This window comes from Scyliorhinus torazame, chromosome 22 (assembly GCF_047496885.1).
Source record: "Scyliorhinus torazame isolate Kashiwa2021f chromosome 22, sScyTor2.1, whole genome shotgun sequence".
NCBI classification, from domain to species: Eukaryota; Metazoa; Chordata; class Chondrichthyes; order Carcharhiniformes; family Scyliorhinidae; genus Scyliorhinus; species Scyliorhinus torazame.
This window is the reverse complement of record NC_092728.1, coordinates 71287376-71307335: the sequence shown is the minus strand read 5'-3', so window position 1 is coordinate 71307335 and position 19960 is coordinate 71287376. Positions and strand designations below refer to the sequence as shown.

General features: G+C 48.1%; 1 protein-coding gene across 7 annotated transcripts in view; it reads right to left on the bottom strand.

Moving 5' to 3' along the window:
• Nucleotides 1–19960, bottom strand: part of LOC140399124 (transmembrane protein 268-like) — a 60762-nt gene that overhangs the window by 28546 nt on the left and 12256 nt on the right. For 5 of the 7 annotated variants that reach the window (XR_011937635.1, XM_072488318.1, XM_072488315.1 and 2 more), the window contains exons 4-5: nt 5813–5959; nt 4116–4226 (exon numbers count right to left, since the gene is read on the bottom strand). Coding sequence is in view for 6 of the 7 variants with exons in the window: in XM_072488318.1 (XP_072344419.1) it covers nt 4116–4226; nt 5813–5959 (258 nt within the window). In the remaining variant the exon portion in view is untranslated. The remainder of the gene's footprint in view (nt 1–4115; nt 4227–5812; nt 5960–19960) is intronic. The other 2 variants (XM_072488319.1, XM_072488321.1) reach the window with 1 other exon arrangement.

The window sequence follows — 19960 nt, the reverse complement described above, 5'->3', positions numbered from 1 at the left end:
ATCAAGAGAAAATTATAACTTACTAACGTACGAATTTGGCCCTTTGAGCCTGCTCCGCCATTCAATAAGATCATGCATGGCTGATCTGATTGTAACCTCAAGCCCACATTCCTGACGACCCCCAATAACTTTTCGCCCTCTTGTTAATCAGGAACCGACCTGGCTCTGCCTTAAAATATCCAGTCTCTGCTTCCACTGCCTTTTGAGGAAGTGAGTTCCAGAGACATATCACCCTCTGAGAGAAAGGATTTCTCCTCATTTCTGACCTCAATGAGCAATCCCTTATTTTTAAACAGTGACCCCTAATTCTAGATTCTCCGACAGGAGGAAAAATTCTCTCTGCATCCACCCTGTCAAGACCCCACAGGGCCTTAAGGGTTTCAATCAAGATGCCTCTAAATCTTTTAAACTCTGGTGGACACAAACATGACCTCTCCAACCTTTCCTCATAAGATAATATTAGTCTAGCAAACTTCAACTGAACTGCTTTAAGGAAAGAGTTACATCTTTCCTTAAATAAGCAAATCAGTACTGTACATAGCACACCAGATGCGGTCACACCAACGTCCTAGAATCATAGAATCCCTACAGTGCAGAAGGAGGCATTCGGCCCATCGAGTCTGCACCAGCCTCTGTTCCAACAGAGCACCCTCCTTAGGCCCAATCTCCGGCCCTATCCCTGTAACTCAACCTAACCTTTGGATACTGAGGGGCAATTTAGCATGGCCAATTCACCTAACCTGCCCATCTTTGGACTGTGGGAAGAAACTGCGGCACCCGGACAAACCCATACAGACAGGGGGAGAATGTGCAAACTCCACTCAGACAGTCACCCGAGGTCAGAGTCGAACCCGGGTCCCTGAAGCTATGAGGCAGCAGTGCTAACCACTGTGCCTTCCTGTACAAACTGAAGCATAACCTCCCTATCTTGGTAATCATTTCCACTCACAATAAATTATAACATTATATTAGCTTTCCTAATTACTTGTATTTTTGTGATCCATTCATTGGGATGCTGTGCACCTCAGAGCTCTGTAATCCAACACCATTCGCATAATAAGCTTCTTTTTTAATCTTCCTGCCAAAATGAGCAATTTCACATTTGCCCATATTATATATAATTAGCCAGATTTTTGCCCACTCACTTAACTTATCAATGTCCCTATGTAGCCTCCTTATGTACTCTCCACAATTTACTTCCTTTATAAATTTAGAGTACCCAATTACTTATTTTTTTCCAATTAAGGGGCAATTTTAGCTTGGCCAATCCACCTCACCTGCACATCTTTGGGTTGTGGGGATGAAACCCACGCAGACACGGGGAGAATGTGCAAACTCCACACGGACAGTGATCCAGGACCGGAATTAGAACCCGGGTCCTCAGTGCCGTAGTCCCAGTGCCAGCCACTGCGCCACCGTGCTGTCCTCACAATTTCCTTTCTGACCAATCGGTTGTGGCATCAGCAAATCTGGCAACCATCCCTTCAATCCTTGAATGGGGTGTTTCGAGTCTGGATGACTCTTTGTGTTCACGCCAATTTACATTCCTTTTGTCTTTCAGTCCACAATATCTTTGTCAATCTCCACCTATCGCTGGCCCTTATTCAGCCCAACCGCTTGACATACCCCACAACAGTATAAATCTGACCCTATTTCCAGTTCTCTCCAGCTATGGCAAAGAGTCATCCAGACTCGAAACTTTAGCTCCCTTCTCTCTCCACAAATGCTGTCAGACCTGCTGAGATTGTCCAGTATTTTCTCTTTCTGTATCTTGAGAGTCCAGAAAAGACAATTCTACCTCAAGTTTTTTTCAACATGAGAAAAATGAAAATAAGTGACAGAAAAATCAGATTGTTCGAGAAGCCGGAAGCAAGATAGAAAGAGAAATTTACAGAGATGTTCACTTGAAAGGAAAGCCGGTCAGAAAACAAACTAAGGTATTTTAAGAGAATGAGTCAAATTTCCTTTTCGTTTGCAAGATTTACAGGGAATAAGAACATAAGAACTAGGAGCAGGAGTAGGCCACCTGGCCCCTCGAGCCTGCTCCGCCATTCAATGAGATCACAACCCTTTGGGTGAAGAAGTTCCTCCTAAACTCAGTCCTAAATCTACTTCCCCTTATTTTGAGGCTATGCCCCCTAGTTCTGCTTTCACCCGCCAAACAAGCTGGAAACAACCTGCCCGCATCTATCCTATCTATTCCCTTCATAATTTTATATGGTGAGTCAAACCAAATCCAAAAGCAGGTCTATTTAGATCAAAACTAAATAATTGCTCTCTTGAATGCTTTGAATATAAAGAGATTACCAAAAAAAAGGACAAAGGAGAAAATCCCTGAGTAACCATGGATAAAGAATATTGCAGTCCACTTACTGGAGGTGTCATTGTTTATTGGAAATAACTTGTAGGATCAGAGAGAAAAATTGAACCATTCTACTGCAAGTTTGGTTCAATTTTGCAACTGCTCCATTGGAGCGATAATGCCATATTTTAATCCTTAGATTATAAATGTTGCCACAGGCAACTAACTGTTATTGCATTGGAACAAAGAACATTACCGCACAGGAACAGGCCCTTCGGCCCACCAAGCCTGCGCCGATGAAGATTCTTTATTTAAACCTACTACCTATTGCCCAAACAATCTGTATCCCTCCATTCTCCGCATGTGTCTGTCACATCTTAAACACTGCTATCATGCCTGCCTCCACCATCTCCACTGGCAACACGTTCCAGGCACCCAAAACCCTCTGCATGAAAAGCTTTCCCCGCACATCTCCCCTGCACTTTGCCCCCCTTACCTGTGCCCCCTTGTAATTGAGTCTCCCACCCTGGGAAAAAGCTTCTGACTATTCACACTGTCTATACCTCTCATAATTTTGCAGACCTCAATCAGGTCTCCGCTCAACCTCCGTCTTTCCAATGAAAACAACCCGAGTTTATTCAATCTCTCCTCATAGCTAACACCCTTTAGACCAGGCAACTCCTGGTAAACCTTCCTTGCACTCTCTCCAAAGTCCATTCAGAAGTGAGTGGTGAGTGCCATGTCATCAAAGACTGTAACGACTTTCTATCAGGACAAATGCTGCTGCTTCCTGAATAAAGCTGAATGACTGTGCCATTACAATGTTGATAGCTTTTGAAACGATTACATTTGTGATTACAATATGTTGCAGGCTCAGAAATCAGGAAACAAAGCAGCTACCAACATTACTGCCACTCACCTACTGTCCTTAACCTGATAAAATGTCAGCTTGGCTCAACTGGTAGTACTCTCATCTGATTCCCTTCGCAGACTAGAACACTTAATCGAAGATGACACTTCTATGGAGCTCTGTGGGATGCTCTATTTTGTCTAAAACAGTATGTCAAACAGCTTAAAAGACTTCCATGGCACAATTTAAAGATTGCCTGGACGAACTAAACCAACACTACCAGATTATCTAATTATTCATTTACTGTCTAAAGGACAAATTGTCTCCCATATGAAGTGTTGAATGGATGTCAGTTCTTTTACTGAATGGTTCTTACCTAAAACTGCACTTCTATCCTGCTGGTATAATTATTAATCAAGTTGTATTGCATTTGATGGTTCAAGGCAAACAAAATAAAGCTTGCAAGGGTAAGGGCAGCACGGTAGCATTATGGATAGCACAATTGCTTCACAGCACCAGGGTCCCAGGTTCGATTCCGGCTTGGGTCACTGTCTGAGCGGAGTCTGCACATTCTCCCCGTGTGTGCGTGGGTTTCCTCCGGGTGCTCCGGTTTCCTCCCACAGTCCAAAGATGTGCAGGTTAGGTGGATTGGCCATGATAAATTGCCCTTAGTGTCCAAAATTGCCCTTAGTGTTGGGTGGGGTTACTGGGTTATGGGGATAGTGTGGAGGTGCTGACCTTGGGTAAGGTGCTCTTTCCAAGAGCCGGTACAGACTTGATGGGCCGAATGGCCTCCTTCTACACTGTAAATTCTATGATAATCTATGATTTATATGGTAAGTCTTGAAATTGAAATAGCAAATCCCAATACTTATTTCCTACATCAGTATTTATTTTTTGTTGCAGTTGTAAACACAGATCTGTTAGTAGCGATTTTTCGGAATTTAATGATAAAAGGAATACTTGAAGTACACTTCGGAAACCCTCCATGGTGTCCGTGACCCCCACTAACAGATTGTGATTCATTAGCATTTCATTCACAGCAGCAAGTCGCATATCTGTGTTTATATTTACCTGGAAAAGAAACAAATTAAGTGACTGAAGACAATAAAAATGTAAAATAAGTAATTTAAATGTAAATGATAAATGAAAAATAAATCAATGAGCTGGGAGGCTTATCACATTGCCCTTTCATCACTGGCATCTGCGTTTCAGTCCAGGCCAAACCGATGAAGGGAAAATCTCATCCCTCTGGTTATTGGCAAATTATTACACTAATTGAATTTAGATTGTGAGAAAGCAGTCAGAATCAGCAAAATCGGAAAAAAAGCTAATTTTTCACAATTTCGTCCCGAATCTCATAGCTTGAAAACATGACCAAAATTAATTTTTTTTAAAAATCATATTGGCTTGGTGGAGCATACTCATTTGAGGTTGGGGGCAAAAGCAGATTTTTGGGGGCTAAAGCAGGTTGGGAAAGAGTTTTGTCTTCTATCCAACCTGCATTTTGCCTGGAGGCACAGAAGCGTTCTACCCCTAGCACTGGCACCTCTCATCCTGAGGAGCAAAAGATGCACTAAAAACTAATATCTAAAACTGAAAACTGAATTGGAAAATGAATCCCAAAGGGTTTTCATCCGCATGGGTCGGAGTTTCACTCGGTAAACTCATAAAGAGTCAAACTACAAAATATAAAAATAAAGTCAAACATTTCACTGATTGCTGGCATTTCTGGCTTTACATCAAATCGACAGAATCAAAATTTATTTTAAAATCAATTTCCCTCTTCTTTCAGATCCCATGAGCAATTCCTTAACAAAGAAGGCGGAGACATGTAATCTCCAATGGGGTATGTGCTGATTCTGTTCTTCATCCCAGTGGACAGAGCTTGTATCATGTACCGGTCTAGGTATCTCTGTAAGAACTCAGAAAGCCAGGAAGTGAAGGACAGGATACTGCAACCAAGTCTCCTTTCCATTTCTCCACATCTATATATTTTAAATATATATATAATATATATTAAAAAAAAGGTGAATCCAAATATCAATTCCTGAAATACAATTAACACTCAATTGATAAACAGTTAACAGTCTCAACCTTCAATTTTTCCATTGAGGAGCCATTGAATTTTCATCAAGAACCCTTGCCTAGTGTGTGGTGATAGGCAGACTATAATCTGTATATAGTATGAGTAGTTCATCATCACTGTAAATTCTATGATCTATGATCTGCATGTGTATTGTAAGTTATATGTTTTACTGTTGTGGTTCTAGCATCCGACCAGCAGGTGGGGCGAGTACGGAGTCCCGGGACCCGGATGCACCATGTGTTCCTTCAGAAGGTGTTTGTGAGGAGTTGATAGTAGTTGCATATTAGAGTAGCTCTGTAGTATCTTAGTGTAAGTTAGTGTTAGACATTTATTTCCAACTGTATTCATCTTAGACATTTTAGTTGTTCGTTAGTGTAGTGTTAGTAATCAATAGCTTTGTATATAAAACAAAGTCTAACGTCCTTTGTTCACAAGGCAATATCGAGATTCCACATCAGCCCAATCAAAGAACATTTCATAGTGGTGTGAGAATAATCATGGACCCCGCATGTTGGACAATAATAAGTTGCCTTTGCAGTGCACACCTAAGCAGCAGCTATATTCCCCATACCTTCTTGGTGTGTCTATCAAGGAGCAGAATCATGATTGTGGTGGCCACTGTTGCACCCAGGCTCACAAGCAGGTAGAAGATTGGCATGTTCAAGCTGAGCCGATGAAAGATGGAGTAGATGTTTCCCCAGGCAGTCAAGTAGAAAATCTGCAACAGGGAAGTTAATAAATATATATGGAAAAGTACCCGTATCTGTAAAATCTAAACTTCAGTGGGATGATCATTGCTGTGGAACATTCAATCAAAAACTTAACACATCGATTACTGAGATGCACAACCGTTGAATGGCATTATGTGGCAGGGAGATGTCTTTCCAGCATACCTACTTAACATTGAACAAACTTGGTTTGCCGGTCTCTGCTGGATACTTTACAATCTTGCTCCAGTACTGGATGCTTTCAGTGAGTCAATTTTATAATTAAAGGATAAGAACTTAATGAAGTGACATTCTCAAGAGGGAGAGCTGTTTTAAAGGGAGTTTGACACTTATTTAAATAACAAATAATACACATGGGATGCTGCCACAATTTCTATTCAGTCATGTTTCCATGTGTTGATTAATCTAGGAAAAATAGCTGCTTAATAACAACCTCTCAAGTCTTCCACCTCACCCACAGTACCTCAACCTGGGTGGGATATGGTATACATGATACCAGCATGGTAGCACAGTGGGTAGCATTTTTTTTTTTTAAATGTAGAGTACCCAATTCAATTTTTCCAATTTAGGGTACAACTTAGCATGGCCAATTCACCTACCCTGCACATATTTGGGTTGTGGGGGTGAAACCCACGCAAACACGGGTAGAATGTGCAAACTCCACATGGACAGTGACCCAGAGCTGGGATCGAACCTGGGACCTCGGCGCCATGAGGCAGCAATCCTAAGCACTGCGCCACCGTGCTGCCCCGCACTCTTGCTTCACAGCGCCAGGGTCCCAGGTTCGATTACCGGCTTGGGCCACTGTCTGTAAGGAGTCTGCACGTTCTCCCCGTGGCTGCGTGGGTTTCCTCCGGGTGCTCCAGTTTCCTCCCACAAGTCCTGAAAGACGTGCTGTTAGGTGAATTGGACATTCTGAATTCTCCCTCTGTGTGCCCGAACAGGCTCCGGAATGTGGCGACTAGGAGCTTTTCACAGTAACTTCATTGCAGTGTTAATGTAAGCTTACTTATGACAATTAAGATTATTATATTATTATCATACATGGCAGCTCTGCTGACATGTATAATAATAGGACAATCCCTGAACGGATTTCCGGACCATATTGGGCCAAGTCCTCCGTGGAGTGGATATCCCTGTTGGATTTCCACTCTGCTCCTTTTTTCTTACCTTCGACTAGAGCTCCACAAGTTTCTCACCGCATTCTAACTTGGGCCTGCTGAGATACAAGGGGTGTAGCTGCACCTCAAATTCTTCCCTCGGAATGTAGAAGCCATGTCCCCCTTTTATAGCACTAACTGCCTTAATCTGGTAAATTTAAACGTCCCAGCCACATTGACAAGCTGGGAGGAAAGGTAAGAGTTTTTAAGTTAAGTGGGTGAGGGGGAGGCAGTGGAGGTTGGACAGGTGGTTGAGGGAATCAGGTGGGTCGTGGTGGTCAGGTGGGTAGTCAGGGGTGGGGAGGGAGTTGGGTCGGTAGTCGGGATGGTAATCAGGACGCAGGGGTGTATTTCGGGGTAGGGAGTAATTGGTGGTCAGGAGGGTAGTCAGGGTGTGTTGGGCATAGACACCCAGGAGTTATTACTGGTTTTAATCCTTCCAATTTTTCCTTGGGAACTATTCTGGTACATGAGTCCCTCAACTTTAAATTGGAGTTTCAGAGTGTTCCAGATGTAGGGTTGTTCCCCAATAGAAGCTGAAACTGCTTGGCCAATTCCCATTGGAAGTAGATGGTGCGATGATGTGCATCAATGTAAATGCATGTAGGCTAGCTAGACACTAGAGGGAGCACCAGTGACATCACACACACACACTCAACCAATAGATCACGTAGATAGGACGCGACCAATAGACATTCACGATACACAAGGAGGTGACATGACCACAGGGGGGCACCAACCCATATATAAAGGACACCACACACATGATCTGCCTCTTTCCAGTGGAGACAGTCAGTGAGTACAGACACAGGATTGGTTCAATATTACACCCACCACGTGGATTGCAGCAGCTGGTTAGTCAGTCTGGGTAGCTATAGTAGGATTAGCAGTAGTGTCGAACCCGAGTAATAGAAGTGTAAATAGTTTAATAAACGTGTTGAAGTTATCTCCACGTCTGAACCTTCCTTTGTCAAGTGCACCACAAGGAAGCCGCTTATGTTACACCTACAACATAACAAATCATGATACCAGGCGTGAACTGTTTCAATCCACATAGCCATACCTCAGCGTACAGTGACAACCAGCAACGATACCCAGGCAAGATGTTCGAATTCCGTGTTCCGCAGCAGCTCCAGTGCCACGGCGATCTCCGCGAAAACTGGCGGGCATTCCGGCACAAGTTTGAAATCTTCCTGGTGGCAGCCAAACTAGAAGAAGTGGCCAATCCTGAAAAAAACAGAGCTTCTCCTCACGGTGCCAGAGCAGAAGAAATCTTTAAAAAATTCAAGTTCTCCAAAGGGCAAAACAGGAGCGACTTCCAGGCAGTCCTGGACAAATTCGGCAAACACTGGGAGGAAAACACACTCCAATCAGCATGAAAAGGTAAGAGAAGCGCCAGTACTCACCTCGAGGCCGAAATCCCGGAGCAGAGAACAATTTTGATCGGCGGCCATCTTTCTAAAGGTTCTGCACTTGCACAGTTGCGCGAAAAGCATGCAGAACAGGAAGGTTCGTTTGCGCATGCGCAAGACGCCACGCATGCGCAATCACGAAAACGGCCATCAGTAAAGGACCAGCGATCTGCGCATGCGCAATCGCTTCCTACGAGCTACGTCACATGCGTCATGACGTCAAAGGCCCCGGACTACGCCCATTTAAAGGGGAAACGTCCCAAATCAAAGAAAAAATCTTTTAAAGTTGTGAAACAGCCTTCCTTCACCTGGAATAAGACCATAAGACCATAAGGCATAGGAGTGGAAGTAAGGCCATTCGGCCCATCGAGTCCACTCCACCATTCAATCATGGCTGATTTCAACTCCATTTACCCCTCTCTCTCCATGGCCCTTAATTCCTTGAGAAATCAAGAATTTATCAACTTCTGTCTTAAAGACACTCAACGTCCCGGCCTCCACCGCCTTCTGTGGCAATGAATTCCAAAGACCCACCACTCTCTGGCTGAAGAAATTTCTCCTCATCTCTGTTCTAAAGTGACTCCCTTTTATTCTAAGGCTGTGCCCCCGGGTCTTAGTCTCCCCTGCTAATGGAAACAACTTCCCTACATCCACCCTATCTAAGCCATTCATTATCTTGTAAGTTTGTATTAGATCTCCCCTCAACCTTCTAAACTCCAATGAATATAATCCCAGGATCCTCAGACGTCCATCGTATGTTAGGCCTGGGATCATCCGTGTGAATCTCCGCTGGACCCGCTCCAGTGCCAGTATGTCCTTCCTGAGGTGTGGGGCCCAAAATTGCTCACAGTATTCTAAATGTGGCCTAACTATTGCTTGATAAAGCTTCAGAAGTACATCCCTGCTTTTATATTCCAAGCCTCTTGAGATGAATGACAACATTGCATTTGCTTTCTTAATTACGGACTCAACCTGCAAGTTTACCTTTAGAGAATCCTGGACTAGGACGCCCAAGTCCCTTTGCCCTTCAGCATTATGAATTGTGTCACCGTTTAGAAAATAGTCCATGCCTCTATTCTTTTTTCCAAAGTGCAAGACCTCGCACTTGCCCACGTTGAATTTCATCAGCCATTTCTTGGACCACTCTCCTAAACTGTCTAAATCTTTCTGCAGCCTCCCCACCTCCTCCATATTACCTGCCCCTCCACCTATCTTTGTATCATCGGCAAACTTAGCCAGAATGCCCCCAGTCCCGTCATCTAGATCGTTAATATATAAAGAGAACAGCTGAGGCCCCAACACTGAACCCTGCGGGACACCATTCGTCATCGGTTGCCATTACGAAAAAGAACCTTTTATCCCAACTCTCTGCCTTCTGCCTGACAGCCAATCGTCAATCCATGTTAGTACCTTGCCTCGAATACCATGGGCCCTTATTTTACTCAGCAGTCTCCCGTGAGGCACCTTATCAAAGGCCTTTTGGAAGTCAAGATAGATAACATCCATTGGCTCTCCTTGGTCTAACCTATTTGTTATCTCTTCAAAGAACTCTAACAGGTTTATCAGGCATGACCTCCCCTTACTAAATCCATGCTGACTTGTCCTAATCCGACCCTGCACTTCCAAGAATTTAGAAATCTCATCCTTAACAATGGATTCTAGAATCTTTCAGCACAATGCCTCAAATTGAACCAGGAAATGAAATTAACCTCCAAAGAACCCTGTAACAAGCAGTTACTTACGCCCAAACCGATGATTCCGACCTTGAATACTTCGATACCAACCTTCACATTTTCTCTGGACCTTGCGAGTCCAATGGCAGCTCCGACGCAAACAGTGATGATATGGTCCTAGAAGACTATGACTCGGACGAACCTTTCACCTTGGGAGGCTACCCCAGTACCAAATCCGAACCGCAACTAGATGTGTTGCACATTGGCGACCCTCGTATTGAATCCGACGCAGACGCGGATTCGTTCCTCGGATTTGAGGATCTTCAGCCCAGCCTATACGACATCCCGACCCGTGAGTGCAGGATGATGCTGCAGCCTGACACCAAGGGACAGAGAGCGGTACAAGCCCACAGAGAGCGGCCTGCTGCCACACAGAGCGTGGTCCATGCACCGCTCAGGGTTCCCGACTCCACGATAGAAGACACGCAAGACTCCACACCACAGTCCTTGCATGAACAAGAAGTGACTCCAGTGTCACAAGCCTCCACAGCGAGCCCGTGGACAGACTCCACGATAGAAGAAACGCAAGACTCCGACGCGCAGTCCTTGCAGGAACAAGACCATGAGGGCCTAGCAACCTCCTCTGACCAACTAGCAGCAGACGATGCAATTCTGCCATACTCAAGTAAACAGCAAGAAGACGATGACAGTCTACCATGCCAGTCTAATACTGAAGGAGGCTGGAGAGGAAATTGCTGAGGCCTTGACAGAAATCTTTGGATCCTCACTGTCTTCAGGGGATGTCCCGGAGGACTGGAGAATAGCCAATGTTGTTCCTCTGTTTAAGAAGGGTAGCAAGGATAATCCAGGGAACTACAGGCCGGTGAGCCTTACTTCAGTGGTAGGGAAATTACTGGAGAGAATTCTTCGAGACAGGATCTACTCCCATTTGGAAGCAAATGGACGTATTAGTGAGAGGCAGCACGGTTTTGTGAAGGGAAGGTCGTGTCTCACTAACTTGATAGAGTTTTTCGAGGAGGTCACTAAGACGATTGATGCAGGTAGGGCAGTGGATGTTGTCTATATGGACTTCAGTAAGGCCTTTGACAAGGTCCCTCATGGTAGACTAGTACAAAAGGTGAAGTCACACGGGATCAGGGGTGAACTGGCAAGGTGGATACAGAACTGGCTAGGTCATAGAAGGCAGAGAGTAGCAATGGAAGGATGCTTTTCTAATTGGAGGGCTGTGACCAGTGGTCTTCCACAGGGATCAGTGCTGGGACCTTTGCTCTTTGTAGTATATATAAATGATTTGGAGGAAAATGTAACTGGTCTGATTAGTAAGTTTGCAGACGACACAAAGGTTGGTGGAATTGCAGATAGCGATGAGGACTGTCAGAGGATACAGCAGGATTTAGATTGTTTGGAGACTTGGGCGGAGAGATGGCAGATGGAGTTTAATCCGGACAAATGTGAGGTAATGCATTTTGGAAGGTCTAATGCAGGTAGGGAATATACAGTGAATGGTAGAACCCTCAAGAGTATTGAAAGTCAAAGAGATCTAGGAGTACAGGTCCACAGGTCATTGAAAGGGGCAACACAGGTGGAGAAGGTAGTCAAGGAGGCATACGGCATGCTTGCCTTCATTGGCCGGGGCATTGTGTATAAGAATTGGCAAGTCATGTTGCAGCTGTATAGAATCTTAGTTAGGCCACACTTGGAGTATAGTGTTCAATTCTGGTCGCCACACTACCAGAAGGATGTGGAGGTTTTAGAGAGGGTGCAGAAGAGATTTACCAGAATGTTGCCTGGTATGGAGGGCATTAGCTATGAGGAGCGGTTGAATAAACTCGGTTTGTTCTCACTGGAACGAAGGAGGTTGAGGGGACACCTGATAGAGGTCTACAAAATTATGAGGGGCATAGACAGAGTGGATAGTCAGAGGCTTTTCCCCAGGGTAGAGGGGTCGATTACTCGGGGGCATTGGTTTAAGGTGAGAGGGGCAAGGTTTAGAGTAGATGTACGAGGCAAGTTTTTTACGCAGAGGGTAGTGGGTGCCTGGAACTCGCTACCGGAGGAGGTGGTGGAAGCAGGGACGATAGTGACATTTAAGGGGCATCTTGACAAATACATGAATAGGATGGGAATAGAGGGATACGGACCCAGGAAGTGTAGAAGATTGTAGTTTAGTCGGGCAGCATGGTCGGCACGGGCTTGGAGGGCCGAAGGGCCTGTTCCTGTGCTTTACTTTTCTTTGTTCTTTGTTCTTTGTTCACGCTCCAGTGCACAGCAGGATGACCATGGCGGTCTATCATGCTACAGTGAAGAACAAAGCGACGATGACAGTCCAAGCCCAAATGAAGGACAACAGCAAGACAATGACAGTCCACCCACATTGTTTGCACCACCAGATGAAGACTCTGACAATTCACCCAACCCAAGTGAACAACAAGCAGCTACTGAGAATCTACCCACGGTAAGTGAGACGAGTGACGGCAGCATCCCACTTCCCATGCAAGATGTGCAAAGTGACAGACCTCAGTTAGTGTGTACAGAGGCACTCGACGATCACTGTGAGACCACTGGTGATTCCGGTGACACCATGATACTTCCACCCTCATTCGCTCGAACCTCTCCATAAGTCAATGCATTCCTGCATGTTCCGACTCCAGACGTGCAGCTTCGAGAAATCTCAGCTGACTCCAGTGAACCTGCTAAGACTCCAGACGGGGAGCATTGACAAACCAACACTGACTCAGTTAAAACAGACCATGGGGAGCTCCCAAACGCCGACTCTGATTCACGTAAGCCAAACTTTACTCCAGACAGGGAGTGCCGCAACCTCAGTGATGGCACGCTCAGGGTGACAGCAGATGCCACAATGACAGGAAATGGATCACTTAACAATTACACTTGGTCAGTAATAACAAGCAGCCGCTACAGTCCAAGAGGAATACACCAATATTCACCACAGCTGTTTCCATGCATTTTTCCCACACCAGCAATGCAGCCAATGACAGCTCATGCTGGACAAACCCAGTATTCAGGCATGCAGCAGCCAGCAGTCTATGCAGCATATTCTCAAACAGGCCAGCACTACGGATTGCCCAAAATGGAATCAAGACCGAAGGAGGACTACCGCAAGCGCAATCTGCAGTACAGACTGGATGCCTTAGTTACAGCCCAGGATTTGCTGCACCCCAGCCTGGCCAGACGGCATATTCCTATCAGATGCAAGGTTCTAGTTTCACACCATCACCAGGTATTTATGCGAGCAGCAATTCTGTTTCCAATTCGACAAGCTTCAACGGTTCTCAGCAGGATCACCCTTCCAGCACAGCATGTGGCCAGAACCAGTATGTACAGTCTTATCCAACTTCAACATATGGCACATCCATTACCTCGAATGATACTGTTGATGGTACCTCTTCAACGTCAACACCTTATCAGCTACAAGATGCCATCCAACAGCACCATCACAAACATCGAAAAAAAAGACTCCAAATCAGACAGCGAAGTGATTGGACCACTTCTTGGTTCCTGTGGCACAGGGACGTTGATGGCGTTCATAACCAAGAGAGACATTTGACCATTTGGATGCGGAGAAGGGGTGGGATTCTCCGACCCCCTGCCGGTTTTTTGGCGGGGCGGGAATCGCGGCGCACCGTTCGCGGCCGTTGGCAGCGGCCCCCCCCTGGCAATTCTCCGGCCCGTGATAGGCCGAGCGGTCGCCTGTTTTCGGCGGGTCCCGCCGGCGTACATTGCACCAGGTCCATACCGGCGGGACCTGTCTCTGCGAGCGGCCTGCGGAGTCCTCGTGGGGGACACGGGAGGGATTTGGCTCCGGGGGGTTGGGGGGGTGGGGGGGGCCACAGTGGCCTGGCCCACGATCGAGTCCCACCGATCCGTGGGCGGGCCTGCGCCGTGGAGGCACTCTTTCCCTCCGCGCCGGACGGTATAACGGTCCGCCATGGCCAGCACGGAGAAGAACCCCCCTGCGCATGTGCTGGCATGACGCCAGCACACGCTGGCGCTCCTGCGCATGCGCCAACTCGCGCCGGCTGGCAGAGGACCTTCGGCGCCGGCTGGCGCGGTGCCAAGCCCGCCGGCGACGGCCTAGCCCCTGAAGGTGCGGAGGACTCCGGCCGGCCCGAATACGGAGTAGTTCCCGCCACTCCTCGGCGCCGGTTTGGCCCGCCCCACCAGTTAGGGGAGAATCCCGCCCAAGGTGTTTGATCGGGTGGAGTGGCTATTTGTTTGCAGTGTTGCAGAAGTTTGGGACTGGGCCTAGTTTTGTGCCATGGGTTAAGTTGTTGTACAAGGAACCAATGGCGTGTGTGTGATTGAATGATATGAATTCAGGGTACTTTCCGCTTCATCGGGGAACGAGGCAGGGATGCCCCATGTCCCCCCTTCCGTTTGTGCTGATGTGCTTGGATTTAAGGAAGGGGATAGTGAGGTGGGGGGGGTGGGGGGGGCGCTGGCGGGGCGGAAGAGCATAGGTACACAGATGATTTCAGACCAGAGCTCTTCAAGGGGGACATAATGGGTCTGATTAAGAGATGTGGGGCGTTTTTGGGATACAAGTTGAACTTGGGGTAAAGTGAATATTTTCTCCAGGATTGAGGGTGGGAGTAGGAGGGTGGCAATATCCCATTTCAGGTATTTGGGAGTGCAGGTGGCCAGGGTTGGGCTTGGCCTTGTCAGCTGAGCTTTACGAGTCCGATTGGGTGAAAGTGGATTTAGTGAGGTGGGATAGTCTTCCTCTGTCACTGGCAGGTAGGGTGCAGGCGATCAAGGTGAACATTTTGCCACGGTTTCCATTCTTATTTAAGTACCTGCTGGTCTTTTTTGCCGAAGTTGTGTTTTAGGAGGGTAGACAGGTTGGTTTCATCGTTTGTTTGGGCAGGGAAGGTGGCCAGGATAAGGAAGGTTGCGTTTCAGAAGGGTCGGCAGTTGGGAGACTTGGGTCTTCCGAACTTGCTGTATTATTACTGGACGGTGCACGTGGAGAAGGTGTGGGGCTGGAGTAGGGGGGCGGAGGCTTTATGGGTGAGAATGGAGGCAGGTTCTTATCGGGGGTCAGTCAGGGTTGTGGGCGCTGGTGACAGCAGCACATCCGTTTACCTCAGGGAAGTATTTGGGAAATCCTGTGGTGGTTGCCACGTTGGAGGCAGTTTCGGCAGCACTTTAGGTTGGGAGCGGGGTCGAGGCTGATGCCGATTAGGAAGAATCATGGGGCGGGATTCTCCGAGCCTCTGCGCGGAAATCGCGCTCGGCGCAGGGGCGGAGAATGGGCGTCAGACCCGCGATCGGAGAATTGCCGCCAATCGGGCGCGCGGTGGACGCGCCGCCAGTTGGAGCCCAGTGAAAAGAGGCACCCACGGCGATTCTCAACCAACAACTGACCGAGTTCCCGCCAGCATGGGTCTCTCATGGTCCCACCTGGTGGGAAAGTCGGCTGTGTCCGCAGCCGCCCTGGTGGGGGGCAGGGAGATCCTTCGCCGGGGGGTCTCCAGGACGGCCGGGGTTCCGATCGGGGGCCACCGATCCATGGCCGTGCGCGATCTGGATGGGGCCTATGCTGTCGGTGCCGGTCAGCGGTGTGTGTCGGCCATGTCGCGCAGCGCGGACGACCGAGGCCGCCGCCGTGCGCTTGCGTGGCCCCTCGACCGGAAGTGCAGGGCGCCGTATCGGCAGTCGGAGCTGTGAGGCCTACTGCAGGGCCCTGCTAGCCCCCTGTAAATCGCAGAATCTCCCTGGACTTACTCCAGCTGAGTCCAGAGTGATTCACACGTGTTCTTTCGCCGGCGTGGGGACATAGCCCCATTATTGGAGAATCCCATGGATTTGACCAGGGAGGATGGATGCAAGGTTTCGGTGATGGGAAGAGAGGGTTGTGAGGAGATGAGGGATTTGTATTTGGATGGGCGGAGGAGGGGAGGGGAAGTTTGAGTTTCCGTGCAAGGAGGGTTTTCGATATATGCAGGAGCAGGACTTTGCTCGGAAGATTTTTCTGACTTTTCTGATAGTGCCTGCCTCCTCGATGTTGGATGAGGTGCTGTCGGGTTGGAGGGTTGGGTCATCACAGTGATATATGGGAGGATATTGGAGGGGGATTAATGCCAAGTGGGAGGAAGAATTGTGGATGGCGCTGGAGGAGGGTGAATGCCTTAACCTCGAGCGCGAGCCTGGGGTTGATACAGCTGAAGGTGGTGCACAGGGCATGTTTGACGAAGTCAAGGATAAGCCGGCTGTTTGAGGGGAAAGAAGATACTGGCGAAGACTGTGGGAGAGGCCCAGCTGATCATGTGCATTTTTCTGTTAGTGTCCGAAGTCGGAAAAATCTTGGGGGTCGTTTTTCAGCACCATGTTGACGATTTTGCATATGGATTCGGAGCCGGGTCCCCTGGGGGGCCATATTCGGGGTGTCGAACCTGCCGGAGTTGCAGATGGGAACAGGGGTGGATGTTTTAGCCTTCGCCTCGTTGATCGCCTGCAGGCAGGTTCTGTTGGGGTGGATGTCAGCTTCTTCACCCTGGCTGGGGGATCTAATGGAGTTCTTACATATTGAGAAGGTGAAATTTGCCCTAAGGGGGGGTGGGGAGGGGGGTGCAAATGAGCAGTTCCACAGGAGATGGGCTGTTTAATTTGCATTTTGGAGAACTGTTCGGGATTGGGTGGATTTGTTTTGTTTTGTAAAATGTCAAGATGATAAAAATTTTGAATAAAAAATACTTTTCAAAAAAAAATTAAATGGGAAATCCCATTGACAAGTGGCGGAAAAATAGAATCCTGCCTCCAATAAATGGCCCGCCACTGAGAGGCACGAGGCAGGGGTGCCAGAGAATCCAGACTACTGTTAGAGAAATATCCTAAATGTTGCTTCTAACTGGGCTTAAATAAGCAAAGTGTGACCGGGTGCAAAGTTAAGGAGCGGGATTCTCTGTTTCCCAACGGCGATTCCGTAATCGGCGATCGGGCGGAGAATCACTTTTTACGATTGAATGGGGGACGGCGATTGTTTTCACACGCTCCGCACCCTCCATCATCGAGGAGTGCGCCGCACACTGTTGGGACGGACACAGGACGTCACCTGAAGGATCTTCCCCGATGCTCCGCCCCCGATGGGCCGCGTTCCCGACCAAGCGGTTGACGTGTGTGGTCTCAGCGGTCGGGAACCTGGCGTGGCAGCTGCAGACTGTGTCCAGCGCCGCCACAGTCGGGCGGGAGCTGTGCTGTTGGCCAGGGGGAGCTTCCGTGAGGGCTGGGGGGACTGTTAGGGGGTGGCCAGGGGGTGTCCAGGGGACCACTATCTGGCAGGTCGGGTCCGGGCACGGGCAGCGCCATGTTTTATGGCACGACGACTGCATGTGGTCGCTGTGCGCATGCGCGACCACAGACCCGGCAATTCTCCGGCTGTTTTTGTCGTGGTGGCTGGGCGTTTTACATGGCATGGCTGCTAGCCCTTCACTGGTTGGAGGATCGGTGCTGGGGCGCCGCCGATTTCTTTTTGACTTAAAACGCCATGGATCTCTCCTGCTGACAGTGGTTTAGATTAATAGTCCCTTAAAAGTGAGATGTTTGTGATCCAGGCGAGGGGACAGGAGAGGCAATTGGGGGAGCTGCCGTTTAGATTAGTAGGGGGGACCTTTAGGTACCTAGGCATTCAAGTGGTGCGGGAATGGGGCCAGCTGCATAAATTAAATCTGGCCCGCCTAGTAGACCAAATGAAGGACGATTTTCGGGGATGGGACGCGCTCCCGTTGTCATTAGCTGGGAGGGTGCAGATGGTGAAGATGACGGTCCTCCCGAGATTCCTGTTCGTGTTTCAATGTCTCCCCATCTTTATTCCGCGACCCTTTTTTAAACGGGTCAACAAAGTGATCTCTGGCTTTGTTTGGGCGGGCAAGACCCCGCAAGTAAGGAAGGTAATGCTTGAGCGGAGTCGGGGAGCGGACGGGCTGGCGTTGCCAAATTTTAGTAAGTATTACTGGGCGGCGAATATAGCCATGATCAGGAAGTGGGTGGTGGGGGAGGGGTCGGCATGGGAGCGTATGGAGGCGGCTTCATGCAAGGGCACCAGTTTGGGGGCGTTGGCTACTGCGCCTCTGCCTTTCCCGCCGGCATGGTACTCCACAAGCCCCATGGTGGTGGCGGCCCTGAGAGTCTGGGGGCAATGGAGGAGACATGTGGGAGCAGAAGGAGCCTCGGTCTGGTCCCCAAGCTGTAATAATCGCCGGTTTGCCCCAGGGAGTATGGATGGGGGGTTCCGGATATGGCGGAGAGCAGGGATTGAGAGGATGGGGGATATGTTTGTAGAGGTAAGCTTTCCGAGTATGAGGGCGCTGGAGGAGAAGTTTGGGTTGGCGAGGGGAAACAAATTCAGGTATCTGCAGGTGCGGGACTTCCTACGTAAACATGTGTCAACCTTCCCGCTCCTACCGCTAAGGTGGGTTCAGGACAGGGTAGTTTCCAGAGGGTGGGTAGGAGAAGGGAGCGTCTCGGACATTTACAAGGAACTTATGGGGTCGCAGGAGACACAGACCGAGGAGCTGAAGCGCAAGTGGGAGGAGGAGCTGGGAGGAGAGATAGAGGATGGTCTATGGGCGGACACGTTGAGTAGAGTCAACATGTCCGCAACATGTGCCAGGCTCAGCCTGATACAATTTAAGGTCGTTCACAGGGCCCACATGACAGTGGCCCGGATGAGCAGATTCTTTGGGATAGAAGACAGGTGTGCAAAATGTGCGGGAGGACCAGCGAACCATGTCCACATGTTCTGGGCATGTCCGAAGCTGAGGGGATTTTGGCAGAGGTTTGCAGATGTCATGTCCACGGTGTTAAAAACAAGGGTGGCACTGAGTCCAGAGGTGGCGATTTTCGGGGTGTCGGAAGACCCAGGAATCCAGGAGAAGGGGCAGACGTTCTGGCCTTTGATAGTATTAGCTTGGAGGGACTCAAAGCCCCCGAAGTCGGAGACCAGGATATCGGACATGGCTAGCTTTCGCTGTTTGGAGAAAATCAAGTTCGCCCTGAGAGGGTCACTGTTAGGGTTCGCCCGGAGGTGGCAACCGTTCGTCGACTTCTTCGTGGAAAATGAATCGTCAGCAGAAGGCTTAGTTTAGCTTAGAGGAGGGGGTTAATAAAGATGGGACCTGTAAGGGAGGGAGACGGCTTTTACACTATGTTTATAGGTTCATGTACATTGTTTATTGTGTGGTTGTTATACCAAAAAATACCTCAATAAAATGTTTATTAAAAAAAAAAGATTAATAGTCCCTTGCAGTGGAATTTCCCATCCACTTTAAACATTCTCCAAACATTTATCATTCAGAGTCAGTCAGTCCCAGATGTCGAAACCACTCAGTTATTTCCAGCGGCTCTAAAAGATCACGCAACCAAGTCAAAGTTTAAATGTTCAACGTCTAATATGTTAAGTATTTTGGACAATTGGTGCAGAATTTTAATTTCGCACCATCTTGTAAAATGGGTGATAGAGTGTTCTCTGCCTGACTGTCCCTTCTGCTGATGAGCATTTCCACTGACTTCAGGAGAAATGTAAAACGTGTAGTGAATTTATAATCATCTCTTTTATGCTACTGCACAAAGCAAAATTTCAATGACATTTTGATTTACCTCATGAAAAACAAATTTGTTTAATTTTATATCGTAGAATTTTTTCAGCATCTTAAAAGACTACTCGGCCATGTTGACAAGGACTATTCAGGCTTAAAATAATTCAG